At 46.5% G+C, this 21209-nt stretch overlaps 1 protein-coding gene across 2 annotated transcripts in view; it reads right to left on the bottom strand.

Moving 5' to 3' along the window:
* Positions 1 to 21209, bottom strand: part of LOC120986116 (fumarylacetoacetate hydrolase domain-containing protein 2-like) — a 49182-nt gene that overhangs the window by 4838 nt on the left and 23135 nt on the right. For both annotated transcript variants that reach the window (XM_040414474.1, XM_040414475.1), the window contains exons 4-7: positions 19191 to 19250; positions 17509 to 17671; positions 17211 to 17319; positions 15344 to 15431 (exon numbers count right to left, since the gene is read on the bottom strand). In XM_040414474.1, coding sequence (XP_040270408.1) covers positions 15344 to 15431; positions 17211 to 17319; positions 17509 to 17671; positions 19191 to 19250 — 420 coding nt within the window. The remainder of the gene's footprint in view (positions 1 to 15343; positions 15432 to 17210; positions 17320 to 17508; positions 17672 to 19190; positions 19251 to 21209) is intronic.

Raw genomic sequence — 21209 nt, 5'->3', positions numbered from 1 at the left:
AGTCCCTTCTCATACGGGGCGTGATAATTCCGGTCCCCTTACACAAAAGATTTACGGGTTTCTATTCAAACCTTTTCGTAATACCCAAAAAGGAAGGCGATGTTCGCCCAGTGCTGGACCTCAAGATAGTGAATCGCTTCCTCCGCATTCAACGGTTCAAGATGGAGTCACTCCGCTCCGTGATTGCCTCTTTAGTACAGGGGGAACTCATGGCATCGATAGACATCCAAGACGCCTACTTACACGTTCCCATCGCACCCGCTTATCAACGTTTTCTTTGTTTTGCCATTCATTCATGTCACTACCAGTTCGTCGCCCTGCCATTCGGCCTAGCGACAGCTCTGAGAGTGTTCACAAAAGTGCTTGCCCCCCTCCTGAGTCTCCTGCGCTGCAGGGGCATCACTCTCCTCCCGTATCTAGACGATATCTTGATCAAAGCATAAACTGTCTCCCAATGCGAGGAGAGTCTTCAGATCACTTTGAGCATCCTGTCCCGATTCGGGTGGATAGTCAATCGGCGGAAATCCTGCTTATCTCCCACCACACAAATCAGGTTTCTGGGCATGATACTAGACTCAGGTGCAGCCGTGGTACGCCTGCCATTGGACAAGAGCGTGGACATTCAGAGATCTATACGCATATTACTCCAACGCCGCAATACGTCTATCCGCAATTGCATGCGGGTGCTGGGCATGATGGTGGCCTCCTTTGAGGCCATTCCCTTCGCTCAATTTCACACAAGGTTTTTTCAACGAGCCATTTTGTCATCTTGGGACAAATCCCCGGATTCTCTGGATCGCCGGATCCGGCTGTCCCTCCAAAAACGTACAGCCCTCGGTTGGTGGACAGAGTCTGCGCATCTGTTGGCGGGGAAATCCTTCCTTCCAGTGATATGGACGATCATTACAACAGACGCCAGCCTTCGCGGTTGGGGCGGAGTTCTCGCCACACGGACGGTCCAGGGTGTTTTGTCTCCATCGGAGTCCAAACTTCCCATCAGCATACTGGAACTCCGGGCCATTTATCTCTCCCTTGTCCATTGGACTCCACTTCTGCAGGGTCGTCCGATCAGGGTGCAGTCGGACAATGCCACAGCTGTGGCCTACATCAACCACCAAGGAGGGACTCACAGCCTTCCGGTGATGCAGGAGTCTGCGAAGATTTTGCAGTGGGCGGAGTCCCATGTTCCTATGATTTCGGCAGTCTTCATCCCGGGAGTGGACAACTGGACGGCAGACTTTCTCAGCCGGACCACAGTGGACCCGGGGGAGTGGTCTCTCCATCCGGCGGTGTTCGTGGCAATCTGTATCAGGTGGGGACGTCCGGAAGTGGACTTGATGGCGTTCAGGTTCAATCACAAGCTCCCGTGCTTCCTCTCTCGCGCAAGGGATCCAACAGCACACGGCATGGACGCTCTCGTGGCGCCTTGGGACAGCTTCGCATTTCTTTACATGTTCCCGCCGTTACCACTTCTACCTCGGATCCTACGCAGAATCAGGAAGGAAGGCATCAAGACGATCCTGATCGCCCCAGACTGGCCTCGACGAGCTTGGTACTCAGAACTCATTCCTCTGCTAGGAGATGCTCCGTGGCCTCTGCCAATCAGAACCGATCTACTCTCCCAGGGCCCAGTCTTCCATCAGAGTTTAGATACGCTACGTTTAACGGCGTTGCTGTTGAAACCTTTCTGTTGAAACGCAGAGGTTTTTCTGATGCGGTCATTCGAACCATTAGGGCCAGGAAACCTTCCTCTTCTATGATTTACTACCGGACCTGGAAATCCTTCTTGCGTTTCTGCGAGGAACGAGCTCTTCCTCCCAGGCGTTTTTCCCTTCGGACGGTTCTAGCGTTCCTTCAGTCAGGATTGGACCTGGGCATGGCTCTCAGTTCCCTCAAAGGGCAGGTCTCGGCCCTGTCCATTTTTTTCCAACGTACTCTAGCCGTTCTAGGTCCGGTCAAGACTTTCTTGCAAGGAGTAGCTCACACCGTTCCCCCATATCAGCCCCCATTACATTCTTGGGACCTGAACCTGGTTCTCGGTGCACTCCAGACAGCGCCGTTCGAACCTCTGAGTGAAGTTTCTGTCCGTCTACTTTCCTGGAAAGTGGCCTTTTTAGTGGCCATTATCTCTATTCGACGGGTTTCGGAACAGCTCTCTCCTACAAGGAACCCTTTTTGGTGTTTCACCAAGATAAGGTGGTTCTTCGTCCAGTGCTATCTTTTTTACCAAAGGTTGTTTCTGCCTTTCACGTGAATGAGGACATTGTTTTGCCCTCGTTTTTCCCTCAGCCTTCTCATCCGCGGGAGGTCTCCCTCCATCGTCTGGATGTAGTACGGGCCTTGAAGATCTATCTGTCGGTGGTGGCCCCCTTTAGACGCACTGACGCTCTGTTCGTTATCTCGGAAGGCCCTCGTAAAGGTTTGGCGGCTTCAAAGGTGACTATTGCTTGGTGGATTCGCTCGGCCATTGCCGAGGCCTATCATTCCAGGGACAAGGTTCCTCCACCCGAGATCACGGCTCACTCTACCAGAGCGGTCGGGGCTTCTTGGGCACACCTCCACCACGCTTCTGCGTCTCAGTTGTGTAAAGCAGCGAAATTTTACCGGGTGCATTCATTGGCCTCGGCGGATGCTTCTCTCGGCCGCAGGGTTCTGCAGGCCGCAGTTCAGTGACTTCCATAGAGAGTTGGTTTGGGAGAATTTTGTTTCCCTCCCCGGGGACTGCTTTAGGACGTCCCACGGTCCTGTGTCCCCCAATGATATGAGCGAGAAAATGAGATTTTTGTGAACTCACCTGTAAAATCTCTTTCTCGCTTGATTCATTGGGGGACACAGCACCCACCCACATATTGTTGTGAGGCAAGTGGGGTTCCTGTTTTGTCTCTAGGGACCTTGTGTTTGGTTCGGTCTCATGACAGTGTACAGTTTTCAGTTGATTTTTACTTTAATTTGGTCTCTCCTACTGCTGGAGCACAAACTGAAAGTCTCTCTCCAGGCTGGAGGGGGTATAGCCTGCAGGGGAGGAGCTAACAGTTTTCATCCTAGTGTCGTCTCCTAGTGGCAGTAGCAAGCTATACCCACGGTCCTGTGTCCCCCAATGAATCAAGCGAGAGAGATTTTACAGGTGAGTTCACAAAAATCTCATATTAGTCTCATCAGACCAGAGCACCTTCCTCCATACATTTTGGGAGTCTCCCACATGCCTTTTCGCAAACTTACAACCTGCCTTTTTGTTTTTAGCTGAAAGTAATGGCTTTCTTCTGGCCACTCTGCCATAAAGCCCAACTCTATGGAGCGTACGGCTTATTGTCGTCCTATGTACAGATCCTCCAGTCTCTGCTGTGGAACTCTGCAGCTCCTTCAGGGTTAACTTAGGTCTCTGTGCTGCCTCTCTGATTAACCACCTCCGGACCGCCTAACGCAGGATCGCGTTCCGGAGGTGGCAGCGCTGCGCACAGTCACGCATATACGCGTCATCTCGCGAGACGCGAGACTTCCTGTGAACGCGCGCACACAGGCGCGCGCGCTCACAGGAACGGAAGGTAAGAGAGTTGATCTCCAGCCTGCCAGCGGCGATCGTTCGCTGGCAGGCTGGAGATGTGTTTTTTTTAACCCCTAACAGGTATATTAGACGCTGTTTTGATAACAGCGTCTAATATACCTGCTACCTGGTCCTCTGGTGGTCCCCTTTGTTTGGATCGACCACCAGAGGACACAGGTAGCTCAGTAAAGTAGCACCAAGCACCACTACACTACACTACACCCCCCCCCCCCCCCGTCACTTATTAACCCCTTATTAGCCCCTGATCACCCCTAATCACCCCTGATCACCCCATATAGACTCCCTGATCACCCCCCTGTCATTGATTACCCCCCTGTCATTGATCAACCCCCTGTAAAGCTCCATTCAGACGTCCGCATGATTTTTACGGATCCACTGATAGATGGATCGGATCCGCAAAACGCATCCGGACGTCTGAATGAAGCCTTACAGGGGCGTGATCAATGACTGTGGTGATCACCCCATATAGACTCCCTGATCACCCCCCTGTCATTGATTACCCCCCTGTCATTGATTACCCCCCTGTAAAGCTCCATTCAGATGTCCGCATGATTTTTACGGATGCACTGATACATGGATCGGATCCGCAAAACGCATCCGGTCGTCTGAATGAAGCCTTACAGGGGCATGATCAATGACTGTGGTGATCACCCCCCTGTCATTGATTACCCCCCTGTAAAGCTCCATTCAGATGTCCGCATGATTTTTACGGATGCACTGATAGATGGATCGGATCCGCAAAACGCATCCGGACGTCTGAATGAAGCCTTACAGGGGCATGATCAATGACTGTGGTGATCACCCCATATAGACTCCCTGATCACCCCCCTGTCATTGATTACCCCCCTGTCATTGATTACCCCCCTGTAAAGCTCCATTCAGATGTCCGCATGATTTTTACGGATGCACTGATAGATGGATCGGATCCGCAAAACGCATCCGGACGTCTGAATGAAGCCTTACAGGGGCATGATCAATGACTGTGGTGATCACCCCATATAGACTCCCTGATTACCCCCCTGTCATTGATTACCCCCCTGTAAAGCTCCATTCAGATGTCCGCATGATTTTTACGGATGCACTGATAGATGGATCGGATCCGCAAAACGCATCCGGACGTCTGAATGAAGCCTTACACGGGCGTGATCAAGGACTGTGGTTATCACCCCATATAGACTCCCTGATCACCCCCCTGTCATTGATCACCCCCCTGTCATTGATCACCCCCCTGTCATTGATCACCCCCCTGTCATTGATCACCCTCTGTAAGGCTCCATTCAGATATTTTTTTGGCCCAAGTTAGCGGAATTTTTTTTTTTTTTTCTTACAAAGTCTCATATTCCACTAACTTGTGTCAAAAAATAAAATCTCACATGAACTCACCATACCCCTCACGGAATCCAAATGCGTAAAATATTTTAGACATTTATATTCCAGACTTCTTCTCACGCTTTAGGGCCCCTAGAATGCCAGGGCAGTATAAATACCCCACATGTGACCCCATTTCGGAAAGAAGACACCCCCAGGTATTCCGTGAGGGGCATATTGAGTCCATGAAAGATTGAAATTTTTGTCCCAAGTTAGCGGAACGGGAGACTTTGTGAGAAAAAAATTAAAAATATCAATTTCCGCTAACTTGTGCCAAAAAAAAAAAATTTCTATGAACTCGCCATGCCCCTCATTGAATACCTTGGGGTGTCTTCTTTCCAAAATGGGGTCACATGTGGGGTATTTATACTGCCCTGGCATTCTAGGGGCCCCAAAGCGTGAGAAGTATTTGGTATCCAAATGTCTAAAAATGCCCTCCTAAAAGGAATTTGGGCACCTTTGCGCATCTAGGCTGCAAAAAAGTGTCACACATCTGGTATCGCCGTACTCAGGAGAAGTTGGGGAATGTGTTTTGGGGTGTCATTTTACATATACCCATGCTGGGTGAGAGAAATATCTTGGTCAAATGCCAACTTTGTATAAAAAAATGGGAAAAGTTGTCTTTTGCCAAGATATTTCTCTCACCCAGCATGGGTATATGTAAAATGACACCCCAAAACACATTCCCCAACTTCTCCTGAATACGGCGATACCACATGTGTGACACTTTTTTGCAGCCTAGGTGGGCAAAGGGGCCCATATTCCAAAGAGCACCTTTAGGATTTCACAGGTCATTTACCTACTTACCACACATTAGGGCCCCTGGAAAATGCCAGGGCAGTATAACTACCCCACAAGTGACCCCATTTTGGAAAGAAGACACCCCAAGGTATTCCGTGAGGGGCATGGCGAGTTCCTAGAATTTTTTATTTTTTGTCACAAGTTAGTGGAAAATGCTTATTTTTTTTTTTTTTTCATACAAAGTCTCATATTCCACTAACTTGTGACAAAAAATAAAAACTTCCATGAACTCACTATGCCCATCAGCGAATACCTTGGGGTCTCTTCTTTCCAAAATGGGGTCACTTGTGGGGTAGTTATACTGCCCTGGCATTCTAGGGGCCCAAATGTGTGGTAAGGAGTTTGAAATCAAATTCTGTAAAAAATGACCTGTGAAATCCGAAAGGTGCTCTTTTGAATATGGGCCCCTTTGCCCACCTCGGCTGCAAAAAAGTGTCACACATCTGGTATCTCCGTAATCGGGAGAAGTTGGGGAATGTGTTTTGGGGTGTCATTTTACATATACCCATGCTGGGTGAGAGAAATATCTTGGCAAAAGACAATTTTTCCCATTTTTTTATACAAAGTTGGCATTTGACCAAAATATTTATCTCACCCAGCATGGGTATATGTAAAAAGACACCCCAAAACACATTCCTCAACTTCTCCTGAATACAGAGATACCAGACACTTTTTTGCAGCCTAGGTGGGCAAAGGGGCCCACATTCCAAAGAGCACCTTTCGGATTTCACAGGTCATTTACCTACTTACCACACATTTGGGCCCCTAGAATGCCAGGGCAGTATAACTACCCCACAAGTGACCCCATTTTGGAAAGAAGAGACCCCAAGGTATTCGCTGATGGGCATAGTGAGTTCATGGAAGTTTTTATCTTTTGTCACAAGTTTGTGGAATATGAGACTTTGTATGAAAAAAAAAAAAAAAAAAAAAATCATTTTCCACTAACTTGTGACAAAAAATAAAAAATTCTAGGAACTCGCCATGCCCCTCACGGAATACCTTGGGGTGTCTTCTTTCCAAAATGGGGTCACTTGTTGGGTAGTTATACTGCCCTGGTATTCTAGGGGCCCAAATGTGTGGTAAGGAGTTTGAAATCAAATTCAGGAAAAAATGAGGAGTGAAATCCGAAAGGTGCTCTTTGGAATATGGGCCCCTTTGCCCACCTAGGCTGCAAAAAAGTGTCACACATCTGGTATCCCCGTACTCAGGAGAAGTTGAGGAATGTGTTTTGGGGTGTCTTTTTACATATACCCATGCTGGGTGAGATAAATATCTTGGTCAAATGACAACTTTGTATAAAAAAAATGGGAAAAGTTGTCTTTTGCCAAGATATTTCTCTCACCCAGCATGGGTATATATAAAATGACACCCTAAAACACATTCCCCACCTTCTCCTGAGTACGGAGATACCAGATGTGTGACACTTTTTTGCAGCCTAGGTGGGCAAAGGGGCCCATATTCCAAAGAGCACCTTTCGGATTTCACAGGTCATTTTTTACAGAATTTGATTTCAAACTCCTTACCACACATTTGGGCCCCTAGAATGCCAGGGCAGTATAACTACCCCACAAGTGACCCCATTTTGGAAAGAAGAGACCCCAAGGTATTCGCTGATGGGCATAGTGAGTTCATAGAACTTTTTATTTTTTGTCACAAGTTAGTGGAATATGAGACTTTGTAAGAAAAAAAAAAAAAAAAAAAAAAAAATCATTTTCCGCTAACTTGTGACAAAAAATAAAAAGTTCTATGAACTCACTATGCCCATCAGCGAATACCTTAGGGTGTGTACTTTCAGAAATGGGGTCATTTGTGGGGTGTTTGTACTGTCTGGGCATTGTAGAACCTCAGGAAACATGACAGGTGCTCAGAAAGTCAGAGCTGCTTCAAAAAGCGGAAATTCACATTTTTGTACCATAGTTTGTAAACGCTATAACTTTTACCCAAACCATTTTTTTTTTACCCAAACATTTTTTTTTTATCAAAGACATGTAGAACTATAAATTTAGAGCAAAATTTCTATATGGATGTCGTTTTTTTTGCAAAATTTTACAACTGAAAGTGAAAAATGTCATTTTTTTGCAAAAAAATCGTTAAATTTCGATTAATAACAAAAAAAGTAAAAATGTCAGCAGCAATGAAATACCACCAAATGAAAGCTCTATTAGTGAGAAGAAAAGGAGGTAAAATTCATTTGGGTGGTAAGTTGCATGACCGAGCAATAAACGGTGAAAGTAGTGTAGGTCAGAAGTGTAAAAAGTGGCCTGGTCTTTCAGGGTGTTTAAGCACTGGGGGCTGAGGTGGTTAATGCCCTCCTTGCCTGGTCCATAAGTTTTGGTGGGCGGACATCTCTTGGCAGGTTTGCTGTTGTGTCATGTTCTTTCCATTTGGTTATGATAGATTTGATGGTGCTCCTGGGGATCATCAAGGATTTGGATATTTATTTATTTTTTATAACCTAACCCTGACTTGTACTTCTCAACAACATTGTCCCTTACTTGTTTGGAGAGTTCCTTGGTCTTCATGGCAGTGTTTGGTTAGTGATGCCTCTTGCTTAGGTGTTGCAGCCTCTGGGGCCTTTCAAAAAAGATGTGTATATGTAATGACAGATCATGTGACACTTAGATTGCACACAAGTAGACATCATGTCACCAATTATGTGGCTTCTGAAGGTAATTGGTTGCACCAGAGCTTTTTATGGGCTTCCTAACAAAGGGGGTAAATACATACGCACATGCCAATTTTCTGTTTTCCATTTCTAAACACTAGTTTTATTTATATATTATTCTTATTTCACTTCACTAACTTAGACTATTGTGTTCTGATCCATCACATAAAATTCAGATTAACAAAACATTGAACTTAAGGCTGTAATCTTACAAAATACGAAAAAAGTCAAGGGGGGTGAATACTTTTGCAAGGCACTGTATATATGTACAGCTGGTATAAGTTATACATCATCTTGTATATAGTGATATGGACCATGCTGATATAACCTGGGCATCTCCTGTATATAATTATATGCGTACAGCTGGCATCAGTTATACACTATATAACTTATACCAACTGCACATATATAATTATATACAGGAGATGCCCAGGTTATATCAGCATGGTCCATTAAAGATTTATAATTTATACCAGCTGTACATTTATAATGATATCCAGATGATGCCCAGGTTATTCCAGCTTAGTCCATATATAATTTATACTCAGATATATAGTCCCATAACTGGGGCAGTAGGATCTGTGCTAACCTTGTGCCTAGTGGGCTGAGTGCTGATTCTGCTGGCTCTTCAAGCACTGGACGGCCTGGACCAGAGTGGAATCGTGGATGGCAGGCACTGCCAGTGAGCATTGATCAGAGTGGCACCCGCGCTCCGCAGCCGCTCCCGCCTGAACTAAAGGTACACGTCGGACGTGCCAAGTACGCAGCACCGCTGATGACGTTTTGAAGTCACATCATATTGCGCACTGTGTGGTCCGGACATGCTGCCAAGCCCTGCTCCGAGTGAGGGGGATACGTAAAGCCATCCTGACCCGTGCCAACTGCCATCACCCGTGTAACCACAAAAAAAGGAGGACTTCTGGCCTTGCACCGGATGGAGGACCAGGAGCCTGAAAACTGGACTGTCCGGCCTAAGAGTCCATTCACACGTCCGTGGTGTATTGCGGGTCCGCAGTGCACCCCCCATAGAACTGCCTATTCTTGTCCGCAACACAACTGTACATACATACACTCAGCTTTATATATTAGAGATATATGTATCTCTGCTCTATTACATGTTACCTGTAGCTTTTATTGTGTTTAAACAGCACAGGGAAGAAAACACTGCTGTCATGTCTTCTGGCTACACAGATTAGAGGGGTTTTCCAACAGTTCTTTTTTTTTACTGATGACTAGAGATGAAAAGGATTTGATTCGATCCGAATTTATTTGCGGCGAATCACGTTAAAAAACAGCTATTTCCTGGCTGCAGAGAGCCTGTATAGTGGTGTATAACACTGTGCCTTGCAGTAACACGCATAGGGAGTCTGCTGTGGAAGTGAAATAATACTGTGAGTCAGTATGACACACAGATGACAGACGTCACTCTTAGAATAACTGCACACTCCACTTCTCTAGGCAGTTACGGGGCCAAAACTGACCAAATAACTCAAGTGTGAACTCAGCCTTACAGGACGATGTTAGCGTCAGGTATAAAGAACCGTGCAGAGGCGCAAGATCCTACTGTAGCGTGAAAGAGCGCACTCCTTTTACACCGTCGTCATCTGATTCCACATAGATGTCTACAGAACCTGTTCTATTAAACGCTTATACAAGTAGAGCCCCCCGGACAGAGTGGAGAAGGTGTCAGCAGTAAATTGGTGTTGACGTCACTGATTATTTTGCCCTTCCTCTGATCCATCAGAACAATAACCCCTCAAAAAACGGATCCTGTCTGCTCAGCATTTGGTCAGTAATCCATCAGTATTGCTAATGCCAGAAAAAACAGGAGTGGATCCAAAACAGAGATGACACGTGAATGGAATATTTGCATGTCTTCTGTGTTTTGTACCCACTCCTGCTTTTGGCTACCAAATCATAAGCCAATTCTGATGGGACCATACAGGCCTTACAGCTGCTACACAGACAGGATCCGTGGTGTGTCTCATTTTTCCTTCCTTCTGACAGATCAGAAAAAGGGTCAAACAGAGAAGTCCACAGAGTCAAACAGAGAAGTCCACAGAGTGGCCCAGTGCCATAGTGTTGAGTCATCAGCAGCATGAGGAGGCCACAGACTGGCAAGGTGACATTGGGTGGACGTGGCAGCAGCATGAGGAGAACACAGAGTGGCAAGGTGACATACTATACGGTGGAGGTGGCAGCAGCAGCATGAGGAGGCCACAGAGTGGCCCAGTGACATAGTGTTGAGTTAGCAGCAGCATGAGGAGGCCACAGATGGCACAATGACAGAGCGTGGAGGTGGCAGCAGCAGCATGAGTAGACCTGAGTGGTGAGGTGGCAGCAGCATCAGAAGACCACAAAGTGACCCGGTGACAGAGTTGGGGGGGGGTGGCAATAACAGTACCCGCTGAGGATGGTGGGTGTAAGAAGGAGCATTTGGCATCAGATGTGTGGCAGCATCAGAATAGTAGCTGAGGCAAGTAGCCAGAAGAAACCGGTCTCTTTTGTCAAGGTTTGGGTGAGGAAGCATAGATGATCTAATCTGATGCATCAGGCATTGGTGGGTGGAAATCCTGGCTGATCCACGCCTGATTCATCTTGACAAAGGTCAGTTTCTCCACATTTTCGGTGGACAGGCGAGTTCTCCTTGGGGTAACTATGGCCCCCGCTGCACTAAACACCCGCTCAATGCCACACTACTGGCGTGGCAGTACAGCTCTTCCAGGGCAAACTCTGCCAGTTGTGGCCATAAATCCAGTTTGGCTGCCTAGTAGTCCAGCGGAGCTTCAATGTGGGGTGGCAGGGTGCTGTCCAAGTATGCCACCACCTGCTGGTTCAGGTTCTGCTCCAGGCCTAGCTGCTGCTGCTGGTGAGTAGTTTCTTCACTAGGCGGGTTAAAGGGGTTGTCTCCGATGCTCTCCCTTGCCCTGCGCAGGTTCGCGCAGGGCAAGGGCTCTTTTATTTACAATAAAACACTGCTGGGCAGAGGTTTCCGCCCAGCAGTGTGTTCGCTGACGTCACCAGCTCTGATGGGCGGGCTTTAGCGCTGCCCTAGCTGTAACTCCAGAAAATGCCTTTGCCCTGCATCGGAGCATGAAATGCTCCGATGCTAACATCAGGGGGGCTGCCTGCATAAAATTATGGATATGTCCGGGTTCAGCTCTGACCCGGACAAGCCCTTTAAGAAAGCTGCTCATCATCAACTTAAGCTTCTGCTCTAGGAACTGGTACTGGTCCTATCAAAACCCCTCCACCCCCCCAAACGGCAGCCATGGCAGTGGAACGAGAGCGCAGAGGGCCCCCCGGTCAGACCTGCGAAAGGATGGACAATGGTGCAGATGGGCAGCAGCCAACTGACTACATAGGATGTCTCTATAGTAGTTCAGTTTGTCCTCCCTCTCAGTGGGTGTAAAAAAGGACCCCATTTTGGACCAGTAGCGAGGGTCCAACAAGGTGGAGAGCCAGAGGTCATCCCTCTGCCGAATGGTGATAATTTGGCTGTTACTACCCAAGCAAGTAAGCATGCAGAAGGCCATTTGCGCAAGTTACTCGGAGGGACTCCCTGCCTCCATCTCCACTGCATACTGCCACGGTGTGCCTGGGATTGCTGACAGAATGATTGATGAGGAGGAGCAGGAGCATCAGGACCGGTAGATGATAGGAAGGACAGACAGCTCCTTTCGGCTGAGGTGGTGGAGACTTGATTGCCTGAAATCGGGTGCATGCCACTGGGTGATGCAGCGGTTGCTGCGGCAGGCTGGACCACCACATCTGAGCCACGGTTCTCCCAGGCCACTTTATGGCGACGCTGCATATGTTCACGCAGGGCCCTGGTGCCAACATTGGCACCCTGGCCACACTTCACTTTCTGCCCACAGGGTCGGCAAATGGCCATGTTCACCTCCTCCGGCGGCCTAACAAAAAACTACCACACCGCCAAGTAGGTGATTTTACCCCTAACACTCCACACTGACTGACTGCTACAGCCGCTGCCTCCGTGAACCCCTGCACCACTACTTTCCAGGCAGGTAGGCTCCTGCGAAGCGGGTGGTCTACCCCGGGCACGTTTGTCTCCCAACCTCCCACTGTTGCCATCCTGCTGACTCCCGGCCGCGCTGCTGACTTGCTGGCTCCGCCACTGCCTCAAGCGCAAGCTGCCATCCGCTTCTCCCGATGATGATGAAGCCCCTTTGTCACCCGGCTCCCAATTGCGATTGGCTACATCATTATAGAGTACTGTCTGCATGTCACTGATGTCCTCCTCAATGGTCTCTGAGTCAGGAGCCTGACTGCTCGCAACACCAGCTCCCACCACCAGCTCCCACGTCACTCTCCTCATCACTACTTGCCTGCCTACCGGAGGAAGCGGCGGATGTCTCCTCCACATCTTGGCTGGGCAGTAGCTGCCGAGTGTCCTCTAGTAACTAGTCCTCGCTGTATAGTGGAGCTGAGTCCACAGCATATAATACTTCTCTGGCTGAGGGAACAGAAAAGGACAGAGGCAGGTTGAGGACAGGTAAGGGCACAGGGCCTGCTCCTGGGCCGTGCCAACTAAGGGTTGTGTCTGACAAACCCACTGACTCTTGGCTGGGGGTGTCTGATGTCACTTGGGACAAAGGGGATGACCGAGTCAACCATTCAAGAATCGCTGGGTTGCTGGTGAAGACACGACCGCTAGATCACACCGGGAGCTCCGGCCTCTCGAAGTGACTAGTGATGAGCGGGAGGTGCCATGAATATTCTTATTATTTTCGGCGAAATCGAATATTCGTAATTATTCAATTTTTCGCGAATAATATGCGATTAAAATAATCGTGCGATTTTTTTATTTTTTTTCCTGTATAAGGCAATGTTCCTATGACTATGGCTAGGCTAATATGTGTATTTTACGAAATTTCTTAATATTGCTCTAACTTCGTCTTTTAGAAAATTCGTAATATTGCTCTAACGCCGTCTTTTAGAATATTACGAATATTCTAAAAGACGAAGTTAGAGCAATATTAAGAAATTTCGTAAAATACACATATTAGCCTAGCCATAGTCATAGAAAAAAAAAAAAATCATAAGATTAAAATAATCGTACGATTTTTTTTTTTTTTTTTTCGGAAAAAAAATACGAATATTCGATTTCGCGAATATTTGGAACTATATTCTAAATATTCGCGAAATCTCGAAATTGCGATATTCGAGAAAAAAATTCGAAATTCGAATATCCGCGCTCAACACTAGAAGTGACCCATGCTGCCATGCCCCCTTACTCTGCTGCGACCTGTGCATGTGCCAGAAACATTTAGGCCTCTGCCCCTCCCCTGTGCAGGGCCTGTCACATCTCTGTCTGACATACTGTTAGATCACATAAATAAATAAATAGTAAATTAATACACCCCAAAAAAGGCTGTAATTTTCTCACTTCACCACACAACTGCGAATAAGCCCCTTTATTTCCCACTAATAGACCCCAAAAAAGACTTTAGAACATATAACTGCACCGCCTAACGACAAATAAGCCCCTATTTTTTGCACTTATACACGCCAAAAAAGGCTTTACAAAATATCTGCACAAGGGCTAATAAGACATAGAAATATTACCTAGTAATACACCCTGTTAATGGCTGTATTACACAGCTCAGCCCCATTCACTTCAATAGGACTGAGCTGCGCCTAGGCCACATGACCAATGAACGCAATGACACATGGTTTAGGAAAAGTTGGAAAAGGCAGTGGTGCTACTGCAAGCACCGCTGCCTTCTCAAATAGCTGATCGGCGGGGGACCTGGGTGTCAGACCCTCACCAATCAGTAAAAAAAAACTGTCGGAAAACCCCTTTTAACGCTAGTTTCACACCTTTGGTGTGAATTCCGTCGGGCTGCTCCAGCAGCCAATGCCGGCATGCAGCGGTCCGATCCGGCCACATTCCGGCAGACAATGCAGAGGATCTCTGCCCGACCCCATTATATTTAAAAGGGCCAGCAGGCATTCCATTTGCATCTGGCAGTGCCGAATGTGGTGTGAAACTAGCCTGAGAAATGTTCTGGTGAACCCCCGCCTCTAACTCCTTCAAGAAGATTTCCATCTAAACATAAGATTGGCCATATGCCCCATTCACCTGACTGAGGCTAAAAGAATGCAAAAGATACACAGAAACGGTGTAGGATGGCACGGACCACTGAGGATATCTAAATGCCCTCTTGCAATAAGTGGGTGGTCCTCACTCCCAATGTATCTATCCGTGTGGGAAAACAGACGTGACCATGGCATCTATGTTCAATGTTCTGTCTTTATTAATCCAAGACTGACCAGTCCACTGCTGATGCAGTGAGTCCTGGCTGTGTCATACAGCCGACACCTGACTGGGAACGGCGATCACCCCGAACCCCGTCATTTAACCCCTCAGATGCCGCGATCAACATCGATCACAGCATCTGTGAGGCAAGGCAGAGGGATGCGCTCCCTCTGCCTACCAATTGGAGCCCTGAAATCGTGTGGCTCTGATCAGTTACCATGGCAGCCTGGACGCTTCTGAAGCTTACCAGGCTGCCATGGTAAGCTCCCTGCTAAGTTGTGCATGAAGCACAGCTCAGCAGGGAGTGTTTCAGAATCCTGTTCACCCTTAAATATCCCAGGTTGTAGCCCCATAAGAGGGTTCAAAGTTATTACTGTAAAAAATATCTAATTTCTAATTTTCCAAATAAAAATATATTAACAATAAAAGAATAAACATATCAGGTATTGCTGTGGGGAGGAAAAAACAAAAATGCAAAACCAAAAATGGGCCCGGTACAAAGCTATGCCTGAAAAACAATGTAGAGCTCACTAGAGCTGATCGGTGGGTGGTAATAGTTGGATCCTCACATCTCAAATATTTATGGCCTGTCTTGAGAGGATTAGCCATTCTTCATACTTGGAAAAGAGGGTGTTTTCCCACTTTTATAATCCATATCTCTCACCTTAAGGTATACAGGTGGTTTCCTGAATACGCCGACTCCTGGCGGTGTCCCAGTGAGAAATACGTCTCCTGGATTTAACGTGACAAATCTAAGAATGATACATATCCAAGTCAGAAGATATCATGTATGTGAAGTAATATGCACACTAATACAACGAGTACTGACGATTAAGACGAGGCTCAATAGGAAGCCGCTATATAAAAAAAAAAAAAAGTAATCTCTGTGCAAAAATGGGGATTTGCTTCTTTAGGATAGGATAGCAATATATCACATTTTTCCTGAAGGCTGGGAGTGCTTTAAAATACTAAAATGAGCAATAAGCCACTGCTGGTCCAGCATGTACTTCTGGGCAGCCGTCTAAGCACGTGACCCCTGTAGACAGTCACTGGTTTCAATGGTGATACAGCTAAGACCAGTTATTGGCTGCAAGTACAAACCAGAATGAAACCCATGTAAACACTAAGGCCCCTTTCACACGGGCGAGAATTCCGCGAGGGTGCAATGCGTGAGGTGAACGCATTGCACCCGCACTGAATCCGGACCCATTCACTTCAGAGGGGCTGTGCAGATGAGCGGTGATTTTCATGCATCACTTGTGCGTTGCGTGAAAATAGCAGCATGTTCTATATTCTGCGTTTTTCATGCAATGCAGGCCCCATAGAAATGAAAAGGTCTGCGTGAAAATCGTAAGCATCCGCAAGCAAGTGCGGATGCAGTGCGATTTTCACGCATGGTTGCTAGGAGATGATGTAAGTAAATTGATAAAAGTCAATTTACTGTATTATTAAAATGTGGCTTTAGGGGTTAAAAAAATAATAAAATATACAGAACATCTAACCCAAACCAGAACTTCAGTGAAGAAGTCCGGGTTCGGGTCTGGGTACCACAGTCAGTTTTTTTATCACGCGCGTGCAAAACGCATTGCACCCGCGCGATAAAAACTGAACATCGGAACGCAATCGCAGTCAAAACTGACTGCAATTGCGTACCTACTCGCGCGGTTTTCCCTGATTGCAGACGCAACACATCCGGACACGCTCGTCTGCAAGGGGCCTAAGGGTGCCTTCACACACTGCGGATTTAGTTGCAGAATTTTCCGCGACTGAAAATTAGCTCCATTACCTGTGGAGCTTGCAGAAATCCATGTACTCGCTGCTCCATTGAAATGAATAGAACTGATTTTCAGTCGGAAAGAACGGACTGTTCTGCAACAGAATCCGCAGCTTGTGAGTGCACACTTAAGAGGCCGCAGCTCTTGCACGAGTGCCATGGTCCCTTGAAATAGCTATTTAAGAGGCTGCTGGGAGTCGGACCACCACCAATCTAATATTGATCAATCGATTTTGACAGGCTGCACCACCCCTAACACATTAGGGCCCACCTCGGAACTGAAAGCTGTAAAGCACAGGAGAACTGTGCCTGGTGTATATGCTGAACCTATGGAACTGACGTATGCCAAGAGTTTCCACTTACATACAGTATATCTGGCTGGTACACACTGGCATACGTCAAATCATCTATGACAGATTTGTACTGAAGTTGCAGTGGGAACAGACCAATGCTTTATGAGGATTGGGCACGTGCTCCACTCTGTGCTCTGGTTTTAGCATTTCTCTTCCACGTCAGCAGTTTACACTTCCTTGCCATATAATAAAATTATTTGGACACAGGATTATTAAAGCTGTTCCCACTAAAATGAGAATCCCGGCACAGATCCTGAGTAGGAGCATGCAAAATGCCACGTCTGCCCTAGTGTCCGCAATCTTAATGTACAGACCGAGGGCAGAGGTGAAGAGGCATATACACTGCATCATTTACATCAGAGACTTGACTACATTTGGCCAATGGTTTACGAGTAAATCCTCACTTGGAGACCCAGGAAATGAGAGCTTCTGTCTTGAAAACCATCTGGTTTGTGTTACTATCCTGGACGAGGTTCCCGTTCACACGGCAGCGAATTCCAAGGCTGTGGGGGTCTGGAAAGGATGGGAACGTGGATAATCACGCAGTACAGTAATTAAAGGGACACTCCTGATTCACAGTGTTATGCCTAGCAGTGGTGCATCACACCAAAAATATCAAACAGAATTACTGGATCCTCAGGCCCTAGACAAAATAGGATGAACAATACTTCTTCTGATAAAATAATGCAAATGATCATTTACCTGAAATAGAGTCTTTAGTTACAAGCGCTGGGCCCATGGGACAGAAGGTGTCAAATGTTTTACCCAGCAGCCACTGCTTGCCATTCTTCTTCATCTGCCAGTCACGAGCGCTAACGTCATGAGCCACAGTAAATCCAGCCACATGCTCCATTGCGTCCTGCTCCTGCGAACACATCAGAAATGCGTCTAGATAAAGGGTTAGAGTCATATCTTCACTCCACAGACAGGGTGGTCAGGGCCTTCAGCTCCATACTACATGCTGGAAGGACAATAGGGCTGTGAAGGTCTTCTCGTTGCAGAAGTCACTAGGTGAGAATCTGCAGCTGCACCTTCCTCCTCCCTGTCTATATACTATATTTTTAATACAGGATTTTTTGGTTTCTAAACTGGACCTCCTGCTTCACAGAATTGGGTATCCTGGAGGTAAGCTTTATAAGTGGCATTCTAAAGTATTGGTTCTAGGAGGGATATGCTGTTAAAAATAGAGGATTGTAATTGATGACGTAGGATGAACAGTCTTCTCGGCTCCCAGATGAACGTCTGCTGGAAGGACACCTGGGAGTGCTACTTTTCTATGGCACGCCGCACTTGCTCCATACCATCAGGATGCCACCACTTATCTTCCATATCTATCTTCAAACTTTCGTGGCCTGAAGAACCAGATATCTAAACTGTAAAAACGAGTTGGAACTTTTTTGACAAAGTAATTGAAGAATCACCAGGGCCACCTAGGTGACAGTAGAAGGGTTTGGCCACCGAGAAGTGGGGTCACTCTGTTTTTAGGCCGGGATAGCCGCAGGGGCATAATAGGGTGAGACTCTGAGATGATCCCATCTTTAAGATGGCTTTGTCTGTTCCAAAACCCTGAGCAGCAGAACTGTGAGTAGGACGGACCCATATGGCATAGTGGTCACTTCTAGCCATGTCATTTTTACTCTGCTACTCTGTCATACCAAGTGGGTATCACTGGTATCTGGTCTACTGTTATCATATTCGCAGGGAAATCTGTGATTTTGATCAAAAAGTATCTACCCAATTTATTGGGGGCCTTTTTTGGTAAAAAAACATTTAAGGAAAAATGATGAGCTTACGTTTTATAGATTATTTGTGTCTGAAACTAGCTTTCTTAGCCAAGTATCTAAAGTGAGCCTTGGAAGTCTGTTGCCATTTGAAGAATTTTGCGAAGCAGTTATCTCCAAGCGATTGATATGGATGGACTTTTCAAGGAATATGCCATTGTGGAGACACTTCTCAGTTCTCCAGAGGAAGATACCAGCAACAGGGAGGAGAGGTAACTGAAGTTGCATATATTTTCTCCACTGCTCACATAGAGGATGTTTTGGAGCACAGCATGGAGAATTAAGAGCAATCGTGTTGAGGTAGATAGTGTTAAGGCAGAACTTCAGAAGAGAGGAATGGAGAATACAACAATAATTAATGTTATAGATTTCTAGTTTAATTTGGCTGCTGGTGTTATGTAGATTCTGTGTGTTGTGCCCCACTGTTCCTCCTTTTTGGGGGTATGAAAGTGGCTACCCTAACATAGAGCCTTATCGGGTTTAGAAGTATGGATATGCTGTCAAAAATGGAGGAGCCTGATCAGGTCTCATTTTGAACATTTCAAAATTCTGTTTGTAGTGCACGGCTAGAAAATGAAACTGCATCTGCCTCTTCATTTTTACCTTGATATTTTTCCCTTTTTTTCCTATGACAAAAGCAAGTTCAACTTCCCAATCCACCTCCTGCAAAGAGAACAGGATGAGAATATTAGCTTTGGATAACAAGGGGCGCATAGGAAATTATAAATGCTGTAATAGTGCCATCTAGTGGAGAACACTAGGAGTACCCACATATCCTAACAAGCCATAAAAGAACACGGCTGCTTTATTCCAGTAATAGTGCCACTCCTGTCTATGGGCTTTGTCAGGTATTGCAGCTCAACTCCAAAGTGGAGTCAATGAGGTTGAGATGCAATACCAATGGCTTACTCTGGACAGGTGTATGTCCCTGCTCACAGCGAGTCATATGGCGTGGATTCCGCACAAATCTGCCTCCCCTTGTGTTCAATGGAAGGTTGCTCTGAACTTCATGCAGCCTTGAATTAATGCCATGTCCGTTCTTGGTGCTGTGTCTAAACGGATGCCGCTGGAAGCCACAGCAGGTGTCTGCTCGCGATTTAGCTCTAATTCAATTGGCTAAACCAAGAGCAGGTCCGTGTCATTCAATCTGAAATATCGGGGCAGAAACCAGAGGGATTTCAGATGCAGAATACACGATGGCTTCCGCCTTTCATCTAGCCCCTATGCTGTTTTTTAGTAGAACTGTCCATTGTTGCTGAGAAGTTAGTTAAAATGATATCTGCAATTAAAGGGGTATATATCACCGAGCGGTCCTCAGGATGGGTCATCGATATCAGATCAGCTGTGTGAAGAGGATGCGAGACACATGTGAGCGCAGCTTTGGTTTTCATGCATTCAGGAAAAATCACAGCATGTTCTATATTGTGCGTTCTCCGCGCATTTCTGGCTCCATAGAAGTGAATGGAGCCCGAGTGAAAAACGGAAGGCACCCGGATGCCATGTGTTTATCACTGATGTTGCTAGCAGATGTAGATTGTTATTCTGCAGTGTTATTTCATGCACTGGAAAAAACGTGCACTATTGAACTTGTATCTAATCCATGTCGCTCGTGTGAAAGAGGCCTTAGTCTTTACATTTCGGATTGCTGGTCAAAGGCTGGTTTAGGTGATTTCGTTCACTTTCGGTGAGTGATGAGTGATTATATATGGCGAATGCTGTAATGCTAGGCTCACACCACAGTTGGCAATTACGTAATGCTGGAGTGTTTGCTTGATACTTGAGCAAATCGAGCTTTGGTTCATAGATCCGAAGTCGATTCATTAAAAAACTTGTCAATGCTGTTTCCGTACAGCATTAAAATGTATTGGCTTGGTGGAGCCAAACTTCGTCTCGGCCGAAGTTGCAGGAGACTTCAGTGAATGACTATGGTATTCCTTTCTGCGTATTTAAAAACATGATAAATAGGAATCAGAAGTGGGCTTGGTACTGGCTGGTACTTCGGCACCAAAGCCGACTTCGGATTCCTATTTTAAAATGACGAAGACGGCCAAGGCGAACGTTGGCTCCACAGAGCCCATACATTTTAATGCTGTAAGTAAACAGCATTAACAACTATCGCTCAAGCCTAGCTGCACTCTGCTGAACATATTCAGCTCTTACAACTACCGCTGACACCTATAAATAACGTAGACTGCGTAGCACAGGATTTTTGCATACATTTGTTTAAAAGCGTACTGGACTGCACTTTTCAGGACAGTGCCCTGTAATACCTCCCAGATCTATACCGAAAGAGGGTCCTTTGGGCATGCCTCCTGGTAGTGAACAATTACAGCATTTGCTACAACCGTGGAGTGAACTTAAGGAGTATTGCAGTGTGTTCAGCCAAAAGCTACTGAAGATGTACAGGTGCCCCTCGAATGGGTTCACACATAGGAAAAGTGTATCATGCAGTAACTGAGCACGGAGTTGTCTAGGTGTTTTCATACTGATCCCCTATCCTCAAGATCCTGCACCCCTCCAGCGAGCACTGCGGCCTTCTCTCAGCTTGCCAAGCACAGCGCTGTACCTTGTATAGAGGCTGTGCTTAGTGTTACATCTCAGTCTCATTCACTTGAAAAGGAC

This window comes from Bufo bufo, chromosome 1 (genome assembly GCF_905171765.1).
Source record: "Bufo bufo chromosome 1, aBufBuf1.1, whole genome shotgun sequence".
Lineage (NCBI taxonomy): Eukaryota > Metazoa > Chordata > Amphibia > Anura > Bufonidae > Bufo > Bufo bufo.
The sequence above is the reverse complement of the archived record's forward strand: the minus strand, read 5'-3'. Positions and strand labels throughout refer to the sequence as shown.